Genomic DNA, 23,321 nt, shown 5'->3' on the forward strand with positions numbered 1-23,321 from the left:
CTTAATGATCGTGAACAGAGTCAGGGACTCTGAAAGCATGAAGAAAAGCCCAGAGCCTTGACCTATTGATGGTATCCATATTTCTCCAGGATAAATACAAATTCTGATTCTGTATCATAGGTCTTGACCAGGTCAATAAAGCAGAGACGTAGGTCCTGTTAGAATTCGCGACAACTCTGCTGTAGCAGGACCGCCCTGGCTTGAAACCACATTGGAGCTCTACAAGGCTCTCCTCAGCGTACCTGGCAAGACAATGTGAGGTCCCTTTTCTTAAAGAGGCACCATGGCATCCTTCCAATCTTGCGGAACCCATCCATTGGTCCAGACTATTACAATGATGTCATATAGGGCAGTCTGCACACAAATACCACCTTTCCTCAGCAGTTCGCTTTGGAGATCATCTCTGCCCAGCGCTTTTACTGGTCTCAGACTCCGTACTTCCTCAACAGAGGGCACCTCAGCCAGCCACTTACAGGGGGTGACTACTTCCGATATTTGAGGCACCACAGCCTCAACAGGGTCATCCCCACTTTGCCCCATTTTGTTTTCTGGGCTGAGCAAACCTGCAAACCTGTTCCTGGTGGTCGGAGATCGAGTCGCCTTTCTTTACCCGAAGAATGGTGATAGGTGTGGCGCTCAAAGTTGCTTTTTTGATCGAATTAAAGAGTGATTTGTGATCATGGGCTTCCGAGGCAGATTCCATCTCCTCAGCAACCCACGATGATCATTCATCATTGCAGTGCCGCATGGCACTGCGAAGTCTGCAGTAAACCTCATTCTCCGACATGGGATTCTGTAGATGGTGGGAGTGCACCTGTTACGTTTGTGCATCCAACAGGTGACACCTCCTTAGTCAGCCAGCATCTCTGGGGAGGTTTAGAAAGTGTACCCAAAAGCAGCCATTGCATCTGCATGAGCCAGTCCAAAACTCTTCGCCAATTTCCCCCCGGCATCAGAAGGGGGAGGGGGATGATGCCAACCCCCAGCTGCAAGCGATGATGAAATACTAACGTGTAACTTTCATCAGCGAGCTGAGAACAGACCACTGTGGGTTTAAATAGGGTCCTAGATGGAGACCCACCTCAGGAGTGGAAGAATGGCAGGTGCAACTTACAGATGACAAGTCAATGGTCAGTGGGGCAAATCAGCTCCACGGTAGGTCCTGGTGTCAAGGACATGAGCCAACATCCACAGTTCCGTCCATATATAGTCCAAAAATTGTTCTTGCTTGGACCCGGCGTGCATCAATGATGTTGTGTGGATGCGCCGATGCCGGAAGAGCGTGTTGCTAATTACAAGCCCATGGGCTGCACAAAAGTCTAGCAGCCTCCTACTGTTGTTATTGCTGATCTGGCCCATGCCTTCCAATCACTCCAGCCACTATGGTGGTTACGACCACCATGCGGGGAAAAGCCGATTGAATTGGCCTTCCCCCCCCCCCCATATACCATCCAGCACCTCCGAGGAGGTAGGGCTTGTTTTTGCCCACTTTCCTGCGTGCATCTGTGTGTGTGCCTGTGTACGTGCAGCTTTGGCAGAGAAGATGGGGATTTCTCCAGATAAGCTGAAGGAGGCCGTGCAGAAAGCAGAGGAGGTGAGACCGGAACCTCGTGCGTGGGTGAGCAGTGTGGGTGGATGACCAATGTGTGTGGGTGAGCAGTATGTGTGGGTGATGGTCTGTGTGGGTGAGCAGTGCATGTATGATGGTTTGTGTGGGTGAGCATTGTGTGTGTGGGCGACGGTGTGTAGGCTGTGTGTGGGTTATGACGATGCGTGAGCCCGTGTCCACCCGCCGTGACTTGGTGCTGTGATGGTGATGGCAACGGTGGCTGTGTGGTGCAGGGGGAGGGCGAGGAAGTGGCTGACGAGGTGGAGGAGCTGGGTCTGTCGAAGGAGGCACAGAAGGCGTTCTGCCTCCTCAAGCTGTGGGCTCACCGCGAGGGCAACCGGGCCACCGGTGAGCCGGCGGGGATGGTTGCTAGAGGACCATTGATACTGCACATTGTTTCTCGGGAACTACACATCATTAGTAACCACAACATCATCACTTGTCTCTTAACTACACAACAAGAACAGGCAGACCATGTCTCGTTCACATCTCCGTCTCTCCACACAGCAAATAAGAATTTCTTACACATCCCGTAAACTGCACGGCGTTCTGAGAGCGAGGCGTTTCAGCGGCATTGATTCGGTACACGCAAAGCTCTGCACTGGTTCCGACATTCAGTTTCTCATCAGCAGAGTCGCGCTGCTCGAAATCGACGTTAGCGAACGGCCGATCTGGCAGCAAGGGACATCTCTTTGCAATGAGTCCCAGTTGAATACAGGTGGTGTGGGGATTATAATGCGGGGATTATAACGCAGCGATTATAATCGTGCCTAACTTCACAGTGCCTTTACAGATGGTGGGTTTCGATTTAAAGCTTTCGTGACTGCAGGGATTCATAATCTTGCTTCTTTCGGTAAAGTCATGTAGAAGGGAAATAATAAAATAAAAATAATTTAAAACCGCCACTTTTTTCAAATTTCTTGCTGTGGTTTTCACACCTGACGATGATTGCTTGTGTTGCGATCGAAACGTCGTGAGAATGTAATTGTTTTATTTTTATTATTTTATTATTTCCCTTCTACGTGACTTTACCGAAAGAACCAAGAAGATGGTGTATTGTTAAGGAAGCAGTAATGTGGTGTGTGGTTACTCATGATCATGATGTGTAGTTGCTAGGCACTCGGTGATGGTACTGCATGGTTGCTAGGCGACCAGTAACAATACGATGCTGTGTAGGGACAAGTAACAATACTACGTGGTTACTAATGATGTGTGGTTGCTTGGAAACCAGTAACGCTATGTGTGGTTACTCGGGGGGGCCAATGATGCTGTACTTGGTTGCCTGGAAACCAGTCAGGATGTGCGGTTGCTATCGATGTGTGTGGTCTCCAGGCACCCAGCTAGAGCGGTACCTGGTTGCCATGAAGAGGCCGGACGTGGCTCAGGTGGCGGCGGTAGGGGGCTCCGCGCCACCCCCCCCTCACTTCCCCGGGATCCCCCGCAGCACCACGGGCCCCGAGCGCCCCACTCTGGAGCAAACAGGTGACCCCCCCCCACTCCGACTCCACCTCCAGGCTGGGTCGTCCCGTCACATCACAATGCACGCGCGGTCCCGCTTGGTTATGAATTCTTATTTATTTTCGTTGCAATTTATCTGAAATATCCGCACGGCCCCCCTGCCCCATGTTTCTCTTTGGTTGACTTTGCGTTTTTTTTTCTTCTCTGCTCATTCCATCTCACGCGTGACTTCACTCCGACGGCTCTCTACCCACTCTCCGCTCTCCGGGCTCCCTCCACTCTCTCCCCGCTTTCTCTCTCTCCCCCTCCACTCTCCGTTCTCTCCGCGTCTCCATCCCACACTCGCCGTTGCAGCGCACGGCGCGGCCGTCCCTGCCGCCGCCGCCGCCCCCCCCGTGCCGAAGATCCACCTGCACGCCCTCTCCGAGCGATTTGATTTTGGTTGCCATGACGATGACGCGGACGACGAGGGTGACGATGCGGGCGATGCGCCCGTCCCGGCCCACGATGACGGCGACCGTGACGATGACTTCACCGCAAATTTCTTCGATATGTTTGCCAGCGCAATTCCACTGTGCACCACCTCCTCCTCCTCAACCGGCGCGGAGAGCGTCGGGTTCCACAACGTCCGAGACACACGGCGAGGCCACGCAGAGACCCAGCCGATGCCATCGTCATCATCGCTAGCATCCACACCACCACCGCCCCCACCACGATCGTCAACGCTGCCATCGCGAATGCCAACGCTGCCATCGCGACCATCGCAATCATCGGCGCTACCTCCGCTGCCACCGTCACGATCGTCGACGCTACCGTCACGATCGTCAGCGCCGCCATCAACGGGATTTTCGTTCACCCCACAGCGTTCGTCACTCCCCTCCGCCTCTCTGCCACCTCGCATGCCACCCGCCGGTCCGTCACCGCCACCGCCACCCGCCCCCACCGCCACTCCTGCCACGCCGCCTCCCGCACCGATGCCAGATTTCCCGGCGTCGTTCGTGTTCACCAGAACAACGCTCATAACGAACAGGATGCTGACATCACCGCTCGCCACAACAGCCACGCCGCTCGACACTCAAACCGCACCGCTAGCCACTCAAACTGCACCGCTCGCCACCGCAGCCACATCTCTGCTCGGCGCCTCGGCCGCACCACTCCCGTTCCCTGCCGCGCCGTCGCTGCCCCCTCGCGCTGGCGAGTTGTTTCCTGGGCTGCCACCGGGGGTGCCCCTGGGAGCGAGGGGGTTCCCCTGCGAAGAGGGATTTTCCCCGGACTCGTTCCCAAACTTCCGCGTCACCACCGTGAAGAGAACGCGGCTCGCCGAGTTCAAGACAGGTGCGGGGGGGGGGGGGACAACGTTGGGGCGCCTGTGCGTGCACCTAGCCTGGCACACGTGCGTGGCGAGTCGTCATTGTTCGTGGCGATTTGCGGGCTCTTCCCGTTGTTATGATTACGCTCGTTCACCCGGTTCAAGTTCAAGTTCATTTATTAGGTATAGCCCTGTGAGCCATTCGGCTCTTGAATCGGGTGCAACCGCAACAAACAAAAAACTAAAACATGAACAAAAAACATCTTAAAGTGAATGTGACTGAGTGCAAACAGAAAATCCAAATATTGCAGAAAAAACACCATAAAGAGTCTCAGGAGGAGGTTCCTGCCAGGTTTGTCGCAGTATCAGCAGCAGGGGAACATGGTGCTGCTGCTGGTCCTGCTTTGTGATCTCGGTGGAGAGATTTACAGGGAATTTGTCAGCAATGGGGACGTGGGTTTGGCCGACACCAGTTCCACGAGGTGTGCGAGTGTAGCTGTCGGAGGTGGAAACTGAAGAACCCGGAGAAAACACACTCAGAACAAGGGAATACACACACTTGCTACACTCACGTGCGTGTGGACGCGTGTGTACGCGTGTGTGCGCGTGCGTACGTGTGCACGCTATGTATGTGCGTGTGTGTATGTGTGCGTACGTGTGCACGCTATGTATGTGCGTACGTGTGCACGCTATGTATGTGCGTGTGTGTACGTGCGCGTGTGTAAGTGTGCGTATGTTTGTGCACGCGTGTGTGCGTGTGTGCACGTGTGTGTGTGTGTGTGCGTGCGTGCGTGGCAGACCCCGAGTGGTCGGAGGAGCGAGTGCGCGCACTCATGGAGCGTCTGGAGAGGGAGACCGACGGCGCTCACGTGAACCTCTCGGCTGAGCAGATACGGGCAGCTCGCCGGTGCGGCACCGCACTCACTCACTCGCTTACCCACCCGCTCGGTCACATGCGCATTCGCTCGGGGGTCTTTGTAATTTCGTAACCCCCCCCCACCCTCCCCACCATGCCCACAGACGAGGTCACGCCGAGTCGCCCCCCTCTTCTGGCGAAACAGCTCAGCGTGGGTTGCCCACCCCGGGAACTCTGGTCGGCTACCTGAAGGAGAAAGCCACGCAGCAGCCCCCCAGTGCCAAAGCACCCTCGAGCGGTGGTCATGGGGAGAGGGGGGGCCCGGGGGGAGAGGAGGTGGAGAGGGAGGAGATGAGGAAGAGAGCGGAGGAGGAGAGGAAGGGGAGGGAGGAGCAGGAGAGGAAGAGGAGGGAGGAGGAGGAGGAGGAGAGGGAGGAGGAGAGGAAGAGGGAGAAGGAGGAGGAACAGAGAAGGGAGATGGTGAAGAAAGAGGAGAGGAAGAGGCAGGAGGAGGAGGAGGAGAGAAAGAGGGAGAAGGAGGAGAGGGAGATGGAAGAGAAGAAAAAAGAGGAGAGGAAAATGGTGGAGGAGGAGAGGAAGAGGCTGGAGGAGGAGATGGAAAGGGTGGAGGAGGAGATGAGAATGGAGGAGCAGAGGAAGAGGGAGGAGGAGGAGGAGATGAAGAGGCTGGAGGAGGAGATGAAGAGGGTGGAGGAGGAGATGAGAATGGAGGAGCAGAAGAAGAGGGAGATGAAGAGGGTGGAGGAGGAGAAGAGGAAGAAGGAGGAGGAGAGGAAGAGATTGATGAAGAAGAAAGAGGAGGAGGAGAAGAGGGAGGAGCAGAGGAAGAGGGAGGAGATGAAGAGGGAGAAGGATGAGATGGAAAGGGAGGAGCAGAAGAAGAGGGAGGAGGAGAGGGTGGAAGAGGAGAAGAGGGCAGAGCAGGAGAGGAGGAAGAGGGAGGAGGAGAGGAAGAAAGAAGAGATGAAGAGGCTGGAGGAGGAGATGAAGAGGGAGGAGCAGAGGAAGAGGGCGGAGGAGGAAATGAAGAGGGCGGAGGAGGAGATGAAAAGGGAGGAGAGGAAGAGAGAGATGGAGAAGAGGGAGGAGCAGAGGAAGAAAGAAGAGAGGAAGAGGCTGGAGGAGGAGGAGGAGGAGAGGAGGAAGAAAGAGGAGATGAAGAGGGTGGAGGAGGAGGAGAGAAAGAGGGTGGAAGAGAAGAAAAGGGTGGAGGAGCAGAGGAAGAAGAAAGAGGAGCAGAGGAAGAAAGAAGAGAGGAAGAGGGTGGAGGAGGAGATGGAAAGGGAGGAGGAGATGAAGAGATTGATGAAGAAGAAAGAGGAGATAAAGAGGGTGGAGGAGGAGATGAAGAGAGTGGAGGAGGAGATAAAGAGGGACCAGGAGAGGAAGATGGAGATGAGGAGGGAGGTGGAGAGAGTCCCACCTGCGCCCCTGGCCAGAGAGGAGCCTCGGGGTGACGAGGAGGATGAGGATGAGGAGGGAGCCGGTCAGGGCGAAGAGGGGTCACCGGCTATCGCCGAAGGTCGGCTCGGAGCCATCCCCGAAGAAGTGGAGCCTGTGGAGGGCAACGAGGTGTCGGGAAGAATCCTGTCACGAGGAGGAGTTGAGGTCGTGGAGGAGGAGGATGAGGAGATGAGTCCTGATGAGGGTTCGCCTGTTGAAGAGGTGAGTAATATGTATGTTCAACTCCTTTCGCACCACATGTCGCCCAACCGTCGGAGGTGCAGGGTAAGGACAACAAAGTAAACACAAAAAGTAGCTCGAAAGAAATTCGTTTTCATTTCTTAAAATCAGAAGGATAACCATTTTCTTGATTATTTCGGTAAAGTCACGTAGAAGGGAAATAATAAAATAATAAAAATAAAACAATTAAATAATTCTCACGACGTTTCGGCCACAACGCAAGCAGCCGTCCTCAGGTCGGTCTATTATTTTATTATTTCCCTTTTACGTGACTTTACCGAAAGAACCAAGAAGATGAATCCCTGCAGTCACGAAAGCTTTAAATCGAAGGATAACCATTTCAGATGGCCGCATCCCAAAGCACGCAATACAGTGACTGGCTTTGTTCGATTTCTAGCTAAAAGCCGCTGCGAGGATGACCCAGAGTTCGCGTGATGATTTATGCTCCTTAATGAGATATGAAGGTATCGTGGTTCATTTGTGACGAGCACTGTGTGTAATGAGGGCAAACTTACAATGTCTTCGTTCAGCAACCCGAAGCCAATGCAGCTGGGCGAGCACCGGATGGACATGCTCGGATCTTGCAATACCCATCACGACACGAAACAAAGAATCTCATACACGCTCATGTTTTTTTTACAGATGTCCCGTAGAGTAGCGAGTTGCAAAAATCGAGCCTTGTCGATACTCGGCTACACGCCACCATGTTGGTTACATCATGGCTGGTATGCAAATTGCAGGACCTGACTGTATTTTGCGACATATAATTTTATAATATCGTGTTGAGGCTCTTTTTTAGATGAGTAGAAAACTGAATCCTGGGGTCTACAACAGCCACAGCTAATCCTCCCACAAATGGTTTCGCCTGCAGAACCGATTACTCTCGGTTAAGCAGCATCTTGTTTCGTGCTAAACACACATGCGTGCGATCTTTGCGGTTACCGAGGCTCTCCATATCCAACTTCGGCTTCACTGCAGTGTACAATTGTGCATCATCGGCATATTCGTGGAACTTGATGGAATGCCTTGAGATGAAATCGGCAATTCGAGAGACGTATGTTTTAAAATAGGAAGGTCCAGAGGACGAACAGCTCTGGTACGCCAACTGGGCACGGCATCGGCGATGACTTTTCATCACCCAGCTAGACCAACTGTGATCGGCCATGTCGGTATGACTAAATCCACCCCAGTGCCATCCCCGACACACCGAACCTTGACCATAGCCACTCGATGAATATCTTGTGGCCGACGGTGTCAAAGGAGGCCAACCAACACTGCGGGTGCTCCGATCATCCATGATTTTATAGAGGTATTGAGTGATCTTCTTGGTTCTTTCGGTAAAGTCACGTAGAAGGGAAATAATAAAATAATAAAAACAAAACATAATAAAATATAATTCTCACGACGTTTCGGCCACAACGCAAGCAGCCGTCCTCAGGTGAAGAACAGGGCTGTTGGAAAGACAGCGTCTGAATGACGATGAATCCCTGCAGTCACGAAAGCTTTCAATCATATTGAGTGATCTTTAGTCGTGACATCTCAATGCTGTGGAGTTTGCGGTATCCTGACTGCAACGGGTTGAATGCGCCCATCCCAAAGACGTGGGGAAGTCACCGCTTCAGACCAAAGCGCTCCATGACCCGTGAAATCGTGCTCGGGTTTGAGATCGGGAAATAGTTGTGGGGGTCACTAGCTCAAGCCAATTTTTTTTCTAGAGCGGTGTTACCTGCGCCATTTCGAACCGGTCTGGGAAACCGCCCTAGTTGAACAAAATATTGGCCAGGTGGACAATCAGCGGTGCAATCAACGTTTGAGCACGATTTGAGAATCCACGTGTGGATGTAGTTGAGTGGCGATGTTTTATTTGGCAGCCGTGCGGTGACCATCGACACCTCTGCCACCGACGCTGGTGCCAGCTTCTCGAGTTTTACATCGGTTCCATGTTGATTAAAACTCAGATGGCAGACCGGGAGAATCCGTTTCTTTAAAGTAAGAAACTGCCGTCTTGATCGTCACTATTTTACTGGCAAAGAACGTCGCAAGTCCTGTGCACAGACCGGGTTGACTCGTTGATGGGTGCTTGGAGTGCAGCAGACCCCTTCACGACGTGCCAGAAAGCACGGGGGGGTCGCGAGCCGACTCATTGATGCGCAGAGCATAGAACGATCTGCGTTGACTTAAAAATGAGTTGATTGGCAGATGTACGGGCGGCTCTGTAAGCAAGTCGGACAGTCTTGAGCCTCCTCCATTTCTGCTTTGCAGCGATCGCCTCCGGTGACAACCAGTTACTGTGCACTTTCCCAATTCTCTTTGTGCTTATTCGAATAGGCACGAGTTCATCGAGAACAGCAGTGATGTTATTTTTCTAATTGATGCAGGATTTAGACACGCCGATGAAGTGTGTAAGGCTCCCGCCTGCCAGCAGCGAGCCTTCGACAATTTATGTGGCCTCAAAGTGTACCCCTGTCATGGCACCAGTGCTGCGGTGATGTCACCGCCACTTAGTTGTGAATGGAGGCCGCTGTTGACCGTGTGTAGGAGGTGTCACGCGCTCTGGGCAGCCGAGAGACGACGAGCAGCTCCGACGAGGAGGAGCTCGTGACCACGCGCGTCATCAGGCGGCGCGTCATCATCAAGGTGAGGGTGCGTGAGTAGGCCTCGGCAAGGTAAGGTAATTTACCCTTTTTACCGGCTTTAAAAGGGTAAAGGTGAAGGGTAAAGGTGTCGACATGCCAAGGGGTAAGGTAAAGGGTAGGGTAAAGGTAGCTCGGAAGAATTACACGGAAGGGTAAAGGTAGCGCGAAGTATTACCCGGTAAATACAGTAACTGGTTTACCACTAAAAGCTCCGTGGCGCAGTCCGTGGCCTCCATTTAATAAGTAATATTAAAACAAACTTTCTTTAAAACACGCTTTTATGAAATGTACGAGTAATGACAGAACTCCACGACTCCAGGAAGTGGCCCCGAAGCTTGCTACGATGTAAGGGGCCGTGACCAATTACAGCCAACAACAGTTGAGCGTGGACAATTAGACCCAAGCCGAAACGTAACATATAAAAAAGGATTTTATGATAGAATAGTGTTGTCATCAGTATGACATAAGTATACCAAGTTTGCAGTCGATACCACATTAGGAAGTGGGTAAAAATTTAGTTACAAGATTTGAGGATACAACAATGACAACGACAACAACAATGACAACAACGACAACAAGCGTGTGAAATTGGAATAATCGAGAGTATTCTATATGAATAAAGCACTCTACCTAGCATTTACCGTTATACTGGTAGGAACGAAGTGGACCAGCCTACAACAGATTATATCGTCCGTCCGTCCATCTAGCAACATCGCCCCCTACTGCAAACACTTGGCATGACCCTACAAAAACCTTTAGACTCGGTGACACTTTCCTGGCTAAACAAGTGTAACATTCCCTTATAATTCCCTCAGATAGCTTTTAATTAAACCATTTAAATTAATGACGCTTTCCTGGCTAAACAAGTGTAACATTCCCTTATAATTCCCTGAGATAGCTTTTAATTAAAACTTTTAAATTAAAATTTAACTCGCTGCGCCCTAAAGCCTACAGCTAGGCCTAAAGCCTCGAACTACGCCTCAAACTCTCCCTTCGTATCGTACCCCCGCGTGTGTGCAAGGGAGTTAATGTTTAACAATGTTACATTTCCTGATGCTTTTAAATAGAAACATTTAAATTAAGCTTTTACATAAATAATAAAAACATTTAAATTTACAATTAACTCACGGCGGTCTAAAGCCTACAGCTAGGCCTAAATCCTAGAAGTAGGCCTCAAACTCTCCCTTCGTATCGTACCCCTGCGTGTGTGAAAGGGAGTTAATGTTTAACAATGTTACATTACCTGATGTTTTTAAATAGAAACATTTACATTTAAAGCTTTTACATAAATAATTCAAACATTTAAATTAAAAATTAACTCCCAGCGGCCTAACGCCTACAGCTAGGCCTAAAGCCTATAACTAGGCCTCACACTCTCCCTTCGTATCGTCCGATTCGGTGTAGCAACATCGCCCCCTACTGCAAACACTTGGCAGGACCCTACAAAAACCTTTAGACTCAGTGGGGCTTTCCTGGCTAAACAAGTGTAATAATACATTATGTTTATATTCTTTGGTTATTCGTTCCTACCAGCCCACCCCGCAGGGACCTGTTAAACCTTGTTCATGTGTAGTTCCCTAGTAATTACCCTGTAATCGGGTAATTTATATAGGGTAAGGGTAAAAGGTAGGCTCGTTGCTTTTTACCTTTTACCTTTTACCTTACCTGCTAAAGGGTAAAAGGTAGGGTAGAGTGATTGTATTGTGGTAAGGTAAAAGGTAGGCTAAAAATAGGCTCGTTGTTTTTACCTTTTAACTTTTACCTTACCTTGCCGAGGCCTATGCGTGAGTACTGAGTGTTGGTGGTGGTTTACATTCCCACCAAAAATGAACATCAATGGGGAGGGATGCAGGTGTAGTAAGTTTCAGGAGGCTTGGACGACATAGTTGGAGGCACACGTATTTATTAACACCAACGTATTTACAGAGACGGGGATACACAACACTTGAAGGGGTATCGGCCCCTTCACCCGTCTAACAGGGAGACCCAACGTCTAACCCGGCTAGCCTACTCCCAGGTCCTCCACTACAGAGCTAAGGGAGGCTATCTATCCCAGCCCTGGTCAAGCTGGGATTTACGGCACCCTGAGTCTCCAGACCGGCTCTTATAAGAACATCGGTCTGGGCTCTCGGGGCCACGCCACCGGCTTTCCCTGGTCAGTCCTGACAAGGACAGCGAGCCAGGGGAGTTCCAGGGCCTACTCTAGCTGGTCTTCAATCTTCGCTGGTTAAAGCTAACACTCGACCTCGAGCCCTCCGGCTCACCACCTTATATAGCAATCGCTCCCCCCCGGGGGGGCCGTGGGGGATGGCAGGTGCGGACGTCGATGTAAGCACCTTCTCTGCATACGGCCATAACCACGCCCCTTGTGTTTGTTTCCCATCCGTACCAATACACCTCTACATCACCCCCCCCTGTACAGGCCACAGCCGTCCCCGGCTGCAACAAAATCCCAACACGATGCCTCGCCCCCCGAATTCGCGTGTGCCTCACGTAACTTTAACAACAACAACAACCAGCAACCAACAGAGGGAAAAAAATAAAAAAAACCGACCCGACGCACCCCCCCTGAATAAATACCCCATCCCATAAACACACAACATATATACATATATACAAGCGCCCAGGACGCCCCCCGCAAGGTCCCCACCAGCGGCCGACCTCACAAAAGTCTGCGCGTTTTGGCGCGCGTTCTTGCAGCGGGGCCGTCACAAGGGGCAGCCCCGGTTGGACCAGTGGTGGGCGCCGACAGTTCGGGTGCGGGAGCGTCCGGTATGTCCAATGAGCGACCCCCGACCCCCCCGGGTGGGGTCGCAGGACGTGGGCACGTCAATCCCGGTGCACCTGGAGGTGGAACAGCCGGTGACAAGTCAGTCGAAAGCAGTCGGTGGACCCCTCACACGTTTGGCCACGCATGTGTGTGTGAGGAACCTGGGGCGCAATGAACGATTTCAACCGGGAGGGGTGCACGTACCACCGACGCTTTCCCCATCGGACGCGCACACATTGTGGCCGCAAAACCTGTATGACTTCCACGGGCCCCCGCCACGGCCGTACCAGCTTAGACGAGGTCGCCAGTGGCACCTGGGGACAGTGCAACCACGCCTTGTCCCCCGGTTTCCATTGGAGCACATGTGCCCGACCCAGCCTAAGCCTCTCATTCGCCCTCTGGCGGAGTTCCGAATTCTGTATGGCCACCTCCCGCGCCTCTGTTAATTTATCGATGTTAAATTTGACCTGGTCGGACAATTTAGAGTTTGCATGCGGCGTCGAGAGCTTTAGCTGAGTCGCAACAGGCGGGTTAGCCTCGCGGCCATACATCAGGAAGAAAGGCCAAAATCCGGTGGCCGCATGAGGAGCCATTCTGTAGGCTGCCAAAACCCCCGCAATGTGAAGGTCCCAATCGGTCTGGGATTCAGAGACCTGTTGGGACAGCATGGACGTGATAGTCCGATGCAGCCGCTCCACCATCCCGTCAGTTTGCGGGTGATATGGGGAGGTCCGAATTTTCTCCGTACCCAGGAGCTCGCACACTTCGCGGAGGAGTTTCCCCGAAAATTTTTTACCCTGGTCGGTCAGCAGCCGCTCCGGAGCACCTTTGTCGAGGACGTAGCCCTGGACAAAGGCCTCCGCGATGGCTGCTGCCGACTGGTTAGCCAGGGGCCAGGCCATAGGCCATCTCGTGAAATATTCAACCCCTGTCAAGTACCTATTTCCCCTAGGTGTAGCGGGAAATGGCCCGAGAATATCCAGTGCAATGAGCTCGTTAATTCGGGAAACTTTTATCGACTGCAGCAGCGGGTTGGACCCCCTCGCCGGTGGTTTCCGCTGCGCGCATTGAGTGCACGACCCCAAGAGATCACCCACGTCCCTTGCCATGCCCGACCAGGAAAAATCGAGTTGGAGCATGGCAAAGGGTCTTGTGAGTCCCCAGGTGAAGGAGCCGCTCATGCGCAGCCCACACCACTCTACCCCTCAATGCGGAAGGCACCACCAGCCGGTGGCGGCGGGATCTCCCATCCCAGTGCATTAAAAGCCCCTGGAACAACCCCCACGAGTCAACGTTTGCCGTCCCCTGACCAACCCCCCCGATGCGACGGCGCAAAGCGAGGAGGGAGGTGTCCTCCATTTGGAGGCGTCCCCACTCCGCCACGGACAACCCCAGCAAGGAATCCCTCCCTTCTTGCTCGATAGGACCCGAAGTTGAAGGCGCATCGGCGGCGGCCGCAAGGACCGAATCAGCGATCACATTCGGAGGTCTACAACGCCCCGAACCCAAGAGGCAAGCGCACTCGGAAGTGGGCGGCAAACGCGACAGAGCGTCAGCGTTCGTGTGGCGGACGCCCTTACGATATGTGGTGACAAAATCGAAATCTTGGAGAATCTCCAACCATCGAGACAACTGTCCCGATGGTTGTTAAATCCGTAAGGCATACTGCAGCGCCGCATGATCTGTACGGACGGTGAAATGTCGACCGTACAGATATGGGCGGTACTGCTGAATGAAATAAACGATCGCCAATAGTTCACGACGGGTAACGCAGTACCGTTGTTCCGCCGGAGACAACACCCGACTACCGTAAGCTACCACATGCTCTACGCCGCCAATGAGCTGCGAAAGCACGCCCCCAATGCCCGTGTTGCTTGCGTCTGTATCGAGCAAGAAGGGTTGTGAAAAATCTGGATAACTCAATGGCGGAGCCCCCACCAGGGCATCCTGGAGGGAACGAAAAGCAGCCTCCTCCTCCGGTCCCCAATGAAACTTGACTCCCTTGGACGTCAAGGCATGCAAGGGTTTCGCGATTGTAGCGAAGTCAGCTACAAACCGTCGGTAATACGACGCGAACCCAATGAAACTCCTGACCTCCCCCACCGAGGTGGGTGTCGGCCAGGAGCTGACACATTTTGTTTTGGCGGGATCCGTGGCAATCCCCGAGCGTCCGACAATGTGACCCAAATACCGCACCGATTCGCGGAGCAAATGGCACTTCTGCAGTTTGAATTTCAAATTGGCAGCCCGCAGTTTGGTCATCAAATGTTGTACTAAAGACGATGACATCGTCTAAGTAAATTAAACATGAATCCCATTGCAACCCCGCCAAGACCAATTCCATTAACCGCTGAAAAGTTGCCGGCGCAGAATGTAGCCCCATCGGCAAGCGGTTAAATTGAAAAAGGCCGTGCGGCATATGGAAAGCAGTCTCAGGTTTAGATTCGTCATCCAGAGGGAGCTGCCAGAATCCAGAAAGCAAATCCAACATGGAAAAGAACCGCGCCCCCACTAGGGCATCAAGCGATTCATCCATCCGAGGAAGCGGGTATGCGTCGGCCACGGAAATCTTGTTCAACCGACGAAAATCGACACAAAACCGCAGTGAGCCGTCGTGTTTTTTCACTAAAACGATCGGTGCACCTCAAGGGCTGGTAGAAGGGGATATAATATCCGCGGCTAGCATGTCGTCTACGGCCGATTTGACATGATCCTTTTCGGCGGGACTCAACCGAAAAGGATTTTGGCGGATTGGCACGCTGTCACCCGTGTCAATATGGTGTCGCAGCAATTTAGTACAACCAATATCAAATTTGTGTTGACTAAAAACGTCGGCAAACTCGCGCAGGAGAACTCGAAGCCTCTCACGCTGTGAGTCGGACAGGTCCACTGATCCCGCGCAAAGCGCATCCAGCCATCCCTCATCACGGTCCGAATGCGGTCGCGACGGAGGATCGGTGCTCACCTGACCCACGACCGGTTCCTCACAGGGCGCCGGCGTTGCGTGTGCAAGCACGGTCCCTTGAGGAACCACGGTCGTTCGCGACCCCACATTAAGGACCGCAATGAAGGGGTCCCCGTCCCCTTTCACCATGGTCTGAGCCGCTAGCAAATCAGGTCCATTGACCCCGGCTCTGGATGGTCCCAACAGGACCCCCCGATCCACAACTCCCTTAGCAAACGGCCGACGCAACCTAAGAGGCACGAGCATCTGAGCTCCCGGTGGTACGCGTACAGTCCTCACCACGAGCGCCTGCACCGTCGCAAATGCCGTACGCTCAGTGGCGGGGGAGGACAAATACATTATACGTCGGCCCGATGGGAGTTCGATGCAACCCTGGTCGATCAATATACGGATAGGCATTTTGGCCAAAAAATCCGTCCCTAACAGGCACGGAACCGCCAGCGAGGAGGAGACCAATACCGGCCCGGATAATTTGATGTCCCCAATACAAATTTGCGCGCGGATCTGCCCAATGATGCCCAGCGAGCCCCCGTTAGCAGCATAGCATGGAACCTCAACGGGGAGCAAAGGACGGCTTTGAACGGGAAGGATGTTATAAATCAAATCGGATATAATAATCGCCGATGCTCCTGTATCAATTAAAACCCGCACCTCAACCCCATCAATGTGACCGACCATGACCGACGACCCCGCCGACGCGGCAACAACACGATGGGCGAGCTCCGACCACTGCCCCGGTTGGAGCGCCCGCCGCATTTCGGAACACTCCGATGCAACACCTGGCGATTTGCGACCCCTGTACGTTGTAGTGAGTGAGTGTGTGACAGGTGTGTGCGTAGGCCAAACATGTGAGGTGCCACAACTCGCCGTATTCTGCTGCTGGAGCTTGGGTAGAGGCGGCGCGGCGTCCGGACGAGGCGTCGCTCCGCGCCGTCGAGGAGCCCGGCATCCTGAAGCCACGTGGCCCTGAAGGCCACAGTTGTAGCAGCGTGTGAGCGCCCCAGACGGCCTGGGCTGATCCTGGCGGCTCGGTCCGTTCCGAGCTTGTGGTCCCGCGGATCTCCACTCCACCGGCCACTCCACCGCGCAGACCTCCTCTGATGGGAGGGTGGTTGCCGCCATGGCATGCCCGGCCACCGCCTTGCTGGCCTTGCGACGCAGGGACCGCAAACTTGCGTGGATATGGCGCGCGACCAGCAAGGAACACATCTCTGTGTCGTCTTGTGCCAAGACGGCAACGTCCAACTCGTCCGCCAGCAGCAACAGCTTTTCAGTCACCATGGCGTCCACTCCTTCCTCGTCCATCCGCGGAAAAGCTGCCTTCACCAGGGCCAGGAGAGCTGTTCGGAAAGCCAGGGGCGATTCCTTGGCGCCCCGATGGCGATCGTGGAACAACTGCCTGCAGTCCGAAGGCGGCCCGTAGACAGCGGACAGAAGCTGCAGCGCCAACTGCAGCGTGGCGCGCTTTTCATTTGGCGCCGAGGTGAGGGTAGCCAGGGCGTCATTGTCAAGCATTGCCGGCAGCGCGAGTAGTGCTTCGTCGTCCGTCCAATTCGCCATTTCCTGGTGAGCGAGGAACCATCTTCTGAAGCCTCCCCAGTCCCCGTCCTCGCCCACGAACTCTTTGAGGGGCGGTAGTCACTGCTGTAATGCGACGTCCGTGGTCGTGGATCGCGCCCCGTCGTTCCCGGCACTCGGTACAGTGTGGGCGGGCAGAGCGTATGGCATCGCCGGTCGCTACGTTGGTGACGCGCTGGCCGGTGTTGATGACGTTGCGGCTTCTGCTTGGCCATCGGCGGCCCCGCCCTCTGCTCCCCCTGTAGCGATGGTGGGAAATTTGACTGCGCGCCGCGTTGAGATGGCGGGAAGCGGCGCTGCGTGTCGGCCGCCGTCGCCCCGTGCAGCTTCTCCAGCCCCCAGCCGCGTGATCTCCTCCAACGTGGCGGCCGCAGCGTAGAGCAGCTCCGCCAGGCGGGAGTGAGCCAGCCGAAGTCCCTCAGCCGACGCTCCCCACCCTTCCTGGCGTTGCGGAGTGGGTGTACTCGGCCCCGGCTGCTCAGATCCGACTTCGGCCATCTCGGGCGCCGAGTCGGCCGAGGTGTCCTCCATCTCCGGCTCCCTGGTACGAGTCGTCCCTCGTGTGTCCATCGTTGAAAGACCACTTCCGACACCAGATGTAGTAAGTTTCAGGAGGTTTGGACGACGTAGTTGGAGGCACACGTATTTATTAACACCAACGTATTTACAGAGACGGGGATACACAACACTTGAAGGGGTATCGGCCCCTTCACCCGTCTAACAGGGAGACCCAACGTCTAACCCGGCTAGCCTACTCCCAGGTCCTGCACTACAGAGCTAAGGGAGGCTATCTATCCCAGCCCTGGTCAAGCTGGGATTTACGGCACCCTGAGTCTCCAGACCGGCTCATATAAGAACATCGGTCTGGGCTCTCGGGGCCACGCCACTGGCTTTCCCTGGTCAGTCCTGACAAGGACAGCGAGCCAGGGGAGTTCCAGGGCCTACTCTAGCTGGTCTTCAATCTTCGCTGGTTAAAGCTAACACTCGACCTCGAGCCCTCCGGCTCACCACCTTATATAGCAATCGCCCCCCCCCCCCCCCCCCCCCGGGGGGGCCGTGGGGGATGGCAGGTGCGGACATCGATGTTAAGCACCTTCTCTGCGTACGGCCATAACCACGCCCCTTGTGTTTGTTTCCCATCCGTACCAATACACCTCTACACAGGCAAGGCGAATGGGTCTGTTGCCTTTTATAACCTCCTGTTCCAGGTGCTGGCTAGCCAAAAGCCTCCGCGAGGGTGAGTGGAGTTTGCATCATGGTTTATGCTCCTTGACGAGATCAGATAGGTATTGTGGTTCATTTGTGGCAAGCACTTCATACTGGTAGGAACCTCCTGGTTACACCAGCCCACAGGGGATTATTGTGTCAGTCCGTCGTGCATCCAAAAATGCTCGGGGTGGGGCTGGGTGGAGAGGGGCTGGGTGGGGAGGGGTTGGGTGGGGAGGGGAGAGATCCGGACACAGTCCCATCGGTGAGCTACTCCGGCAAGCAAGGGTGGGTCACGTAGCCCGCATGCCCAAGCAGCTTCTGTTTGGCTAGACCAGGGGTCGGCAACCAAAATAACAAGAAGAGCCATTTCTTTCCAATTCGGTACAAAATTCAGTATTTCAAGAGCCGCAATGCATCTGAGTACATACTGTACATACGTACATATCGTCAAGAAGCAGCCCGTAAAGAGCCGCATGCGGCTCCGGAGCCGTAGGTTGCCGACCCCTGGGCTAGACAGAGAGAGTTAAACGGGCGTGACAATGGATGGAAAAGACATGGACTGATGCGGTACAGGAGGATGTGGAGCTGAGTGGACTTTCCGAAGACTGGTACCAGCGGTGTCAAGATCGGCCTCTATGGAGGAGGCTCGTGAAGAACGCTACTGGGCAGTTGGGTGCAGTGGCCCTCCAGCAACAACGGAGGGCAGACAATCGATGCTTACAACAATGAGCAGAGTGCTGGGCGGCTAAAATGCAGCAAGTTGACACAGGAGGGGGTCATCTCAGTTAAGCCATGACATCTGGGTCTGTCCCATGGCCTCCTGCGAGTAGTGAGGCTTCCACACTTCATGCGATGGCCTCAAAGTGCAGCTAGCTTGGCACAATCGTCATGGTAACACCACGACTTGATGGCAAATGGTGGCTGTCGTGTGCATGTGTGTGCGTGCATGTGTGCTCGTGCAGGGCGAGGACGTTACGGACATGCCCACGGACTCGGTGACGGAGGAACAATTCACAGACGAGTTCGGCAACATTGTGACAAGGAAGGTATGGGTCACTCTCACATTCGCTCGCTCATTCACGCACACTCGCTCACGCCGAGTTACAATGCCTAAACTCACTCGTCCTCTCTCTCTCTCCTCTCTCCCTCCCCGCGGCACCCACTCCCACCCCCCTGGGACCGCCCCCCACCCCTCCCAGGTTACAAGGAAAATCATTCGGAGGATCCTGAGTCCCGAAACAGGCCCCACAACCGGAGGAGGCCTCCTGGACCCTAGCTGCCACGGCCAGCCAGGGCCAGCGGCCGCGCCGCTCACCATGGGCTCCTCGCCCGGCACCCAGAGGGGAGCAGCGGAGGTGAGCGACTCGGGGGGAGACGCAGCCCCAACCACGGCCGACGCGGGGGGACGGGAGAGACGCGCGGAGGGAGGAGACGACGCGCGGGAACGCCGCTCCCGCGTCTACAAGAGAACCGTGGTTCACGCCGATGAGCGACACAGCGGGGTGAGGGGTGGAGGCGGCAGGGGGGTGGTTGGGGGGGGGTTCACTAATCGACCCCCCCCCCCACCGCGAGAGTGACCTCTTGACCCCTCCACCGGCACCGATCCACACACCGATTAATGCTGAATGCATGTGGCGTGCGGGCTCACCTATGCTGGCACGAGCAACGTGCAGATGTCATTTCCACTGGCTTAGCGATTGGCATCTGTGTGAGTATGTGTACGAGTGCTGAACCTGGAGCATGCTGCTCAGGGATGGGGCTTTACTATCGGGGCCCCACCAAAACTAAGCACCTGCCTCGGTATTTTTTGTCAGACCATTCCCCCCTCTCCACTTCCATGAGTGATGGGGGCAGCCATGGAGAGAGTGGAGAGGTTTCTGTACCTGGGCAGTGTACTTCTGACCAGCTCCGGTTTGGCAGAGGAGGTTTCACTCCAAATGATTGAAGCGGTATTATCTTTTAAAGGGCTGCGTAACGCTGTGTGGAAGCTAACCTGGTCTTGTCGGCCAGTCATGCCATCCCTTCTCTATGCTTGTGAAAAGTGCAGCCTGGCCCCGGTTTGAAACAATTAAGGCTGGTCTGCCTCCAATCCATCCTGGGTTTTAACCAGACTGGATTATGTGAAGAGCTCACAGATCCTTGAAAGATCTGGACACAGTCCCATCAGTGAGTTCCTCTGGAAAGCGAAGCTGCATTGGCTGGCTTATGTAGCCCGCATGTCCAGCCAGCAAATGGCCAAGCAGCTTCTGTTTGGCCGGATAGAGGGGGCTAAACGGGTACAGCACGGGCTAGAGAAGGGATGGACTGATGCGGTACAGGAGGATGTGGAGCTGAGTGGACTTACCAATGACTGGTACCAGTGGTGTCAAGATTGGCCTCTATAAAGATGCTCTACTGGGCAGTTGGGAGCAGCCTCCCTCCAACAACAGCAGAGGAGCGACGCTCACAACAACGAGCAGAGCGCCGGGCGGATAAAACCACAGCGAGTTGGCACAGTAGGGAACACAGGTGGCACATCCACAGTTAACCCATGGCACCCCAGTCTGTCCCGTGACCTCCTCAAGAGCCTACCAACACTTCACAGGATGGCCTCAAAGTGCACCTAGCCTGGCAAAAACGACACGGTGATGTCACCATGGTGACGGAGGACGGCTGTTGCGTAACCAATGGCTGGTGGTGCCGAGGGTGTGTAGGTGCTCCTCACGGAGTGTAGCGGTGGCGAGGCGGTGCTGACGAGGGCGGTGAGCGACTCTGTGGTGACGGGCTCTCACGCCGAGCGTCGCCATGGAGACCCCACACTCACCATGGACCTGAGCGGCGCTCACCTGGACTTCCAGCAGGTGAGCAGCTGCTCACCACTCGACTCGCTTCATTACTATACTGGCCGCTCTACTCCCACCACCATTCTACTTTGCTCTCGACGAACCCACCTTGACCTCCATGCCCCCCCCTCACACCCCGTACCCCCCCCTCACACCCCGTGCCCCCCCCCTCACACCCCGTGCCCCCCAGGCTCTGCTGTATGCGGGGGCCCCCCCCCATGTGGGGGATGTCGACCTCCTGGAGTCGACCGAGACGGTGAACCCCGACGGGTCAACCACCACACGGTGACCACCACAACCACCACAACCGCAACCACCACAACCACCACAACCACCACAACCGCAACCACCACATGGCGACCACCACCACAACCACCACAACCGCAACCACCACATGGCGAGCACCACCACAAAAATCACCACACTGCATCAACCACCACCACAACAAACACCACAACAACCACCACCGCAATGATGGCGGATTGCAGTGAGACGCATCATTTCGATAACAATAATAGTAGTAATATAATGACGCATGCACTCTCTCCCCCCTACTCCTTCCTTCACCTCCTCCGCACTCTCACACACACACACACCTGCTCGCACACACACTCACTCTCACTCGCACACACACTCACTCTCGCACACACACTCGCACACACACAAACCCCCGCTCGCAGGACGCGCATGAGGAAGTCCACCTCCCGGGAACACTCGCGCACGCGCGCACCCAAGGCGAGCGCGCTGGAGCGGCCGGGAGAAGACAGCAGCGGATAGAGAACGGCTCGTGTGTCAACGGTCTCTGTACCATTGCCTCCCATCACACCCCCCCCCCCCCCCCCACAGTCTCCCACCATCTCACACCGCCTCCCACTATCACTCACCGTCTCCCGGTCACACACATCCCCGATGGACACTTCCAAAAGCCTGTCCGTGTCTCCTCCGCGTGTGTCTCCACCTCCCCGACCCGGCGCGTCTCACCGTCTCCATGTCGAGTTCACGACTGCTCGAACCACCAGGGTGAGAACTCCGAGAACCGGGGTGAGTCGCATTCGCAAGAGTGAGCCAGGGGGGGGAGGGGAGGGGGATCACCACAATGACAAAAGCAAAATCGATTAAGTGAAGTGCAACAATGAAAAGCAAAGAGCCATTTGCGCGGAAAAAAAACGACCGTCTTCCCTCGCGGGAGAAAAGGAGGATATCGCACCGACGCAAATGCGTGTCGAGCAATGGACTCCCTTGTAGCCGCGAGTCCCCCGCCCGTTGATGCCGAGACCGATCTCGGCACAGCAACAAAGCTGCGGCTCCAGCGACGTTCACCAGGACACAGGGGGGTGCGGTGGACGGGGGGCCACCGTCGCACCGACAGACGAGGACGCGATCACTGCAGGCGCGAGTGACGTCGACAAGATTCCACAGCTCCACCTCTCCCACCCGTGTCTGCCCCCCCCGCCCCAGCGTCTCCCCGTGCATGCATGACCAAAGCAAGAGACCCCCCCTCGCACAGATCTCCAAGGAAAGAGGCGGAGGGGAGGGCGGCCCTGATCCCCGCATTGCTTTTCTCTGCCCCCCCACCCACACCCCCACCTTTCCAAGCATGTTTGCTATAGCATAGGGGGGGGCACGGAGGGGAGGGCCAGGCACCCGCTCCCCCCTTATGTTCTGCCGAGGTATATCCTGCTGGGTATTGAGCATGCGTGCTTGCGATGGAGCTCACCTCTACTCAACTCAGCCGGTTTCACTACCAATACTGACCCCCCCCCCGTCCACACCCCCCCTGCTTGGACTCTGCGCTAGCCAGGGCCGTGTGGATACAAACTCGCATGGGCAGTGGGTGAAAGCGTTTGAGAGAGCCCAGCAGGACAATGGCCACCACAACCGCCACTACCACCACAGCCGGCGAGCGTGGAGCAGGTGAGGAGTGGCCCAATTGGTAGATGTGGCAGGCAGGCAGGCTCGGCATGGGGGTGTACCCTGGTGGGATGTGCCCTCTGCCATGGGAAGGGCGGGCGAGGGGGGTGAGTGCGGGCGAGGGTGGTCGGTCCTCCCCTCCCACGTTTGAGAGTTTACTCCGGCTTTTGTCGTTAAAAAAACCTTTTATTACTTACGCAAAAAATATTTAAGCCAACTCCAGCTGTAATGACTAATCGTACCCGCGATGATGAAGCTATACCCTGTAAGTACAATGACGAGGATGAATCGCTGTGGTTGCCTTCACGTAACGATGTGGCGCCCTGTGCCCAGATGCATGAGCAGCCAATTAAACTTAATGAGCTGCACCCGCTGTGTGATTGTCGTTACACGTCCGTGTGTTATGGGTACATACTTGTGTGGGTACACGTGTGAGTGTGGGTACACATGTGAGTGCCACCTGTGTGCGGGTAGACGCGTCCATGTGCCTGTGT

At 55.0% G+C, this 23,321-nt stretch overlaps 1 protein-coding gene across 1 annotated transcript in view; it reads left to right on the forward strand.

Annotated features, from left to right (window-relative positions):
• LOC144727910 (uncharacterized) overlaps positions 1-23,195 on the forward strand; it is an 85,636-nt gene extending 62,441 nt beyond the window's left edge. Inside the window, exons 42-52 of the mRNA XM_078607049.1 lie at positions 1,530-1,618; positions 1,843-1,957; positions 2,942-3,091; positions 5,175-5,283; positions 5,397-6,918; positions 9,475-9,573; positions 19,057-19,140; positions 19,294-19,596; positions 20,788-20,934; positions 21,107-21,201; positions 21,597-23,195. Of these exons, the coding sequence (XP_078463175.1) occupies positions 1,530-1,618; positions 1,843-1,957; positions 2,942-3,091; positions 5,175-5,283; positions 5,397-6,918; positions 9,475-9,573; positions 19,057-19,140; positions 19,294-19,596; positions 20,788-20,934; positions 21,107-21,201; positions 21,597-21,693 (2,810 nt within the window). The 3' untranslated portion in view covers positions 21,694-23,195. The remainder of the gene's footprint in view (positions 1-1,529; positions 1,619-1,842; positions 1,958-2,941; positions 3,092-5,174; positions 5,284-5,396; positions 6,919-9,474; positions 9,574-19,056; positions 19,141-19,293; positions 19,597-20,787; positions 20,935-21,106; positions 21,202-21,596) is intronic.
• Positions 23,196-23,321: the final 126 nt, after the last annotated feature.

The sequence above is a fragment of the Lampetra planeri genome, chromosome 27, assembly GCF_965212315.1.
Source record: "Lampetra planeri chromosome 27, kcLamPlan1.2.h2, whole genome shotgun sequence".
Taxonomy (NCBI): domain Eukaryota; kingdom Metazoa; phylum Chordata; class Hyperoartia; order Petromyzontiformes; family Petromyzontidae; genus Lampetra; species Lampetra planeri.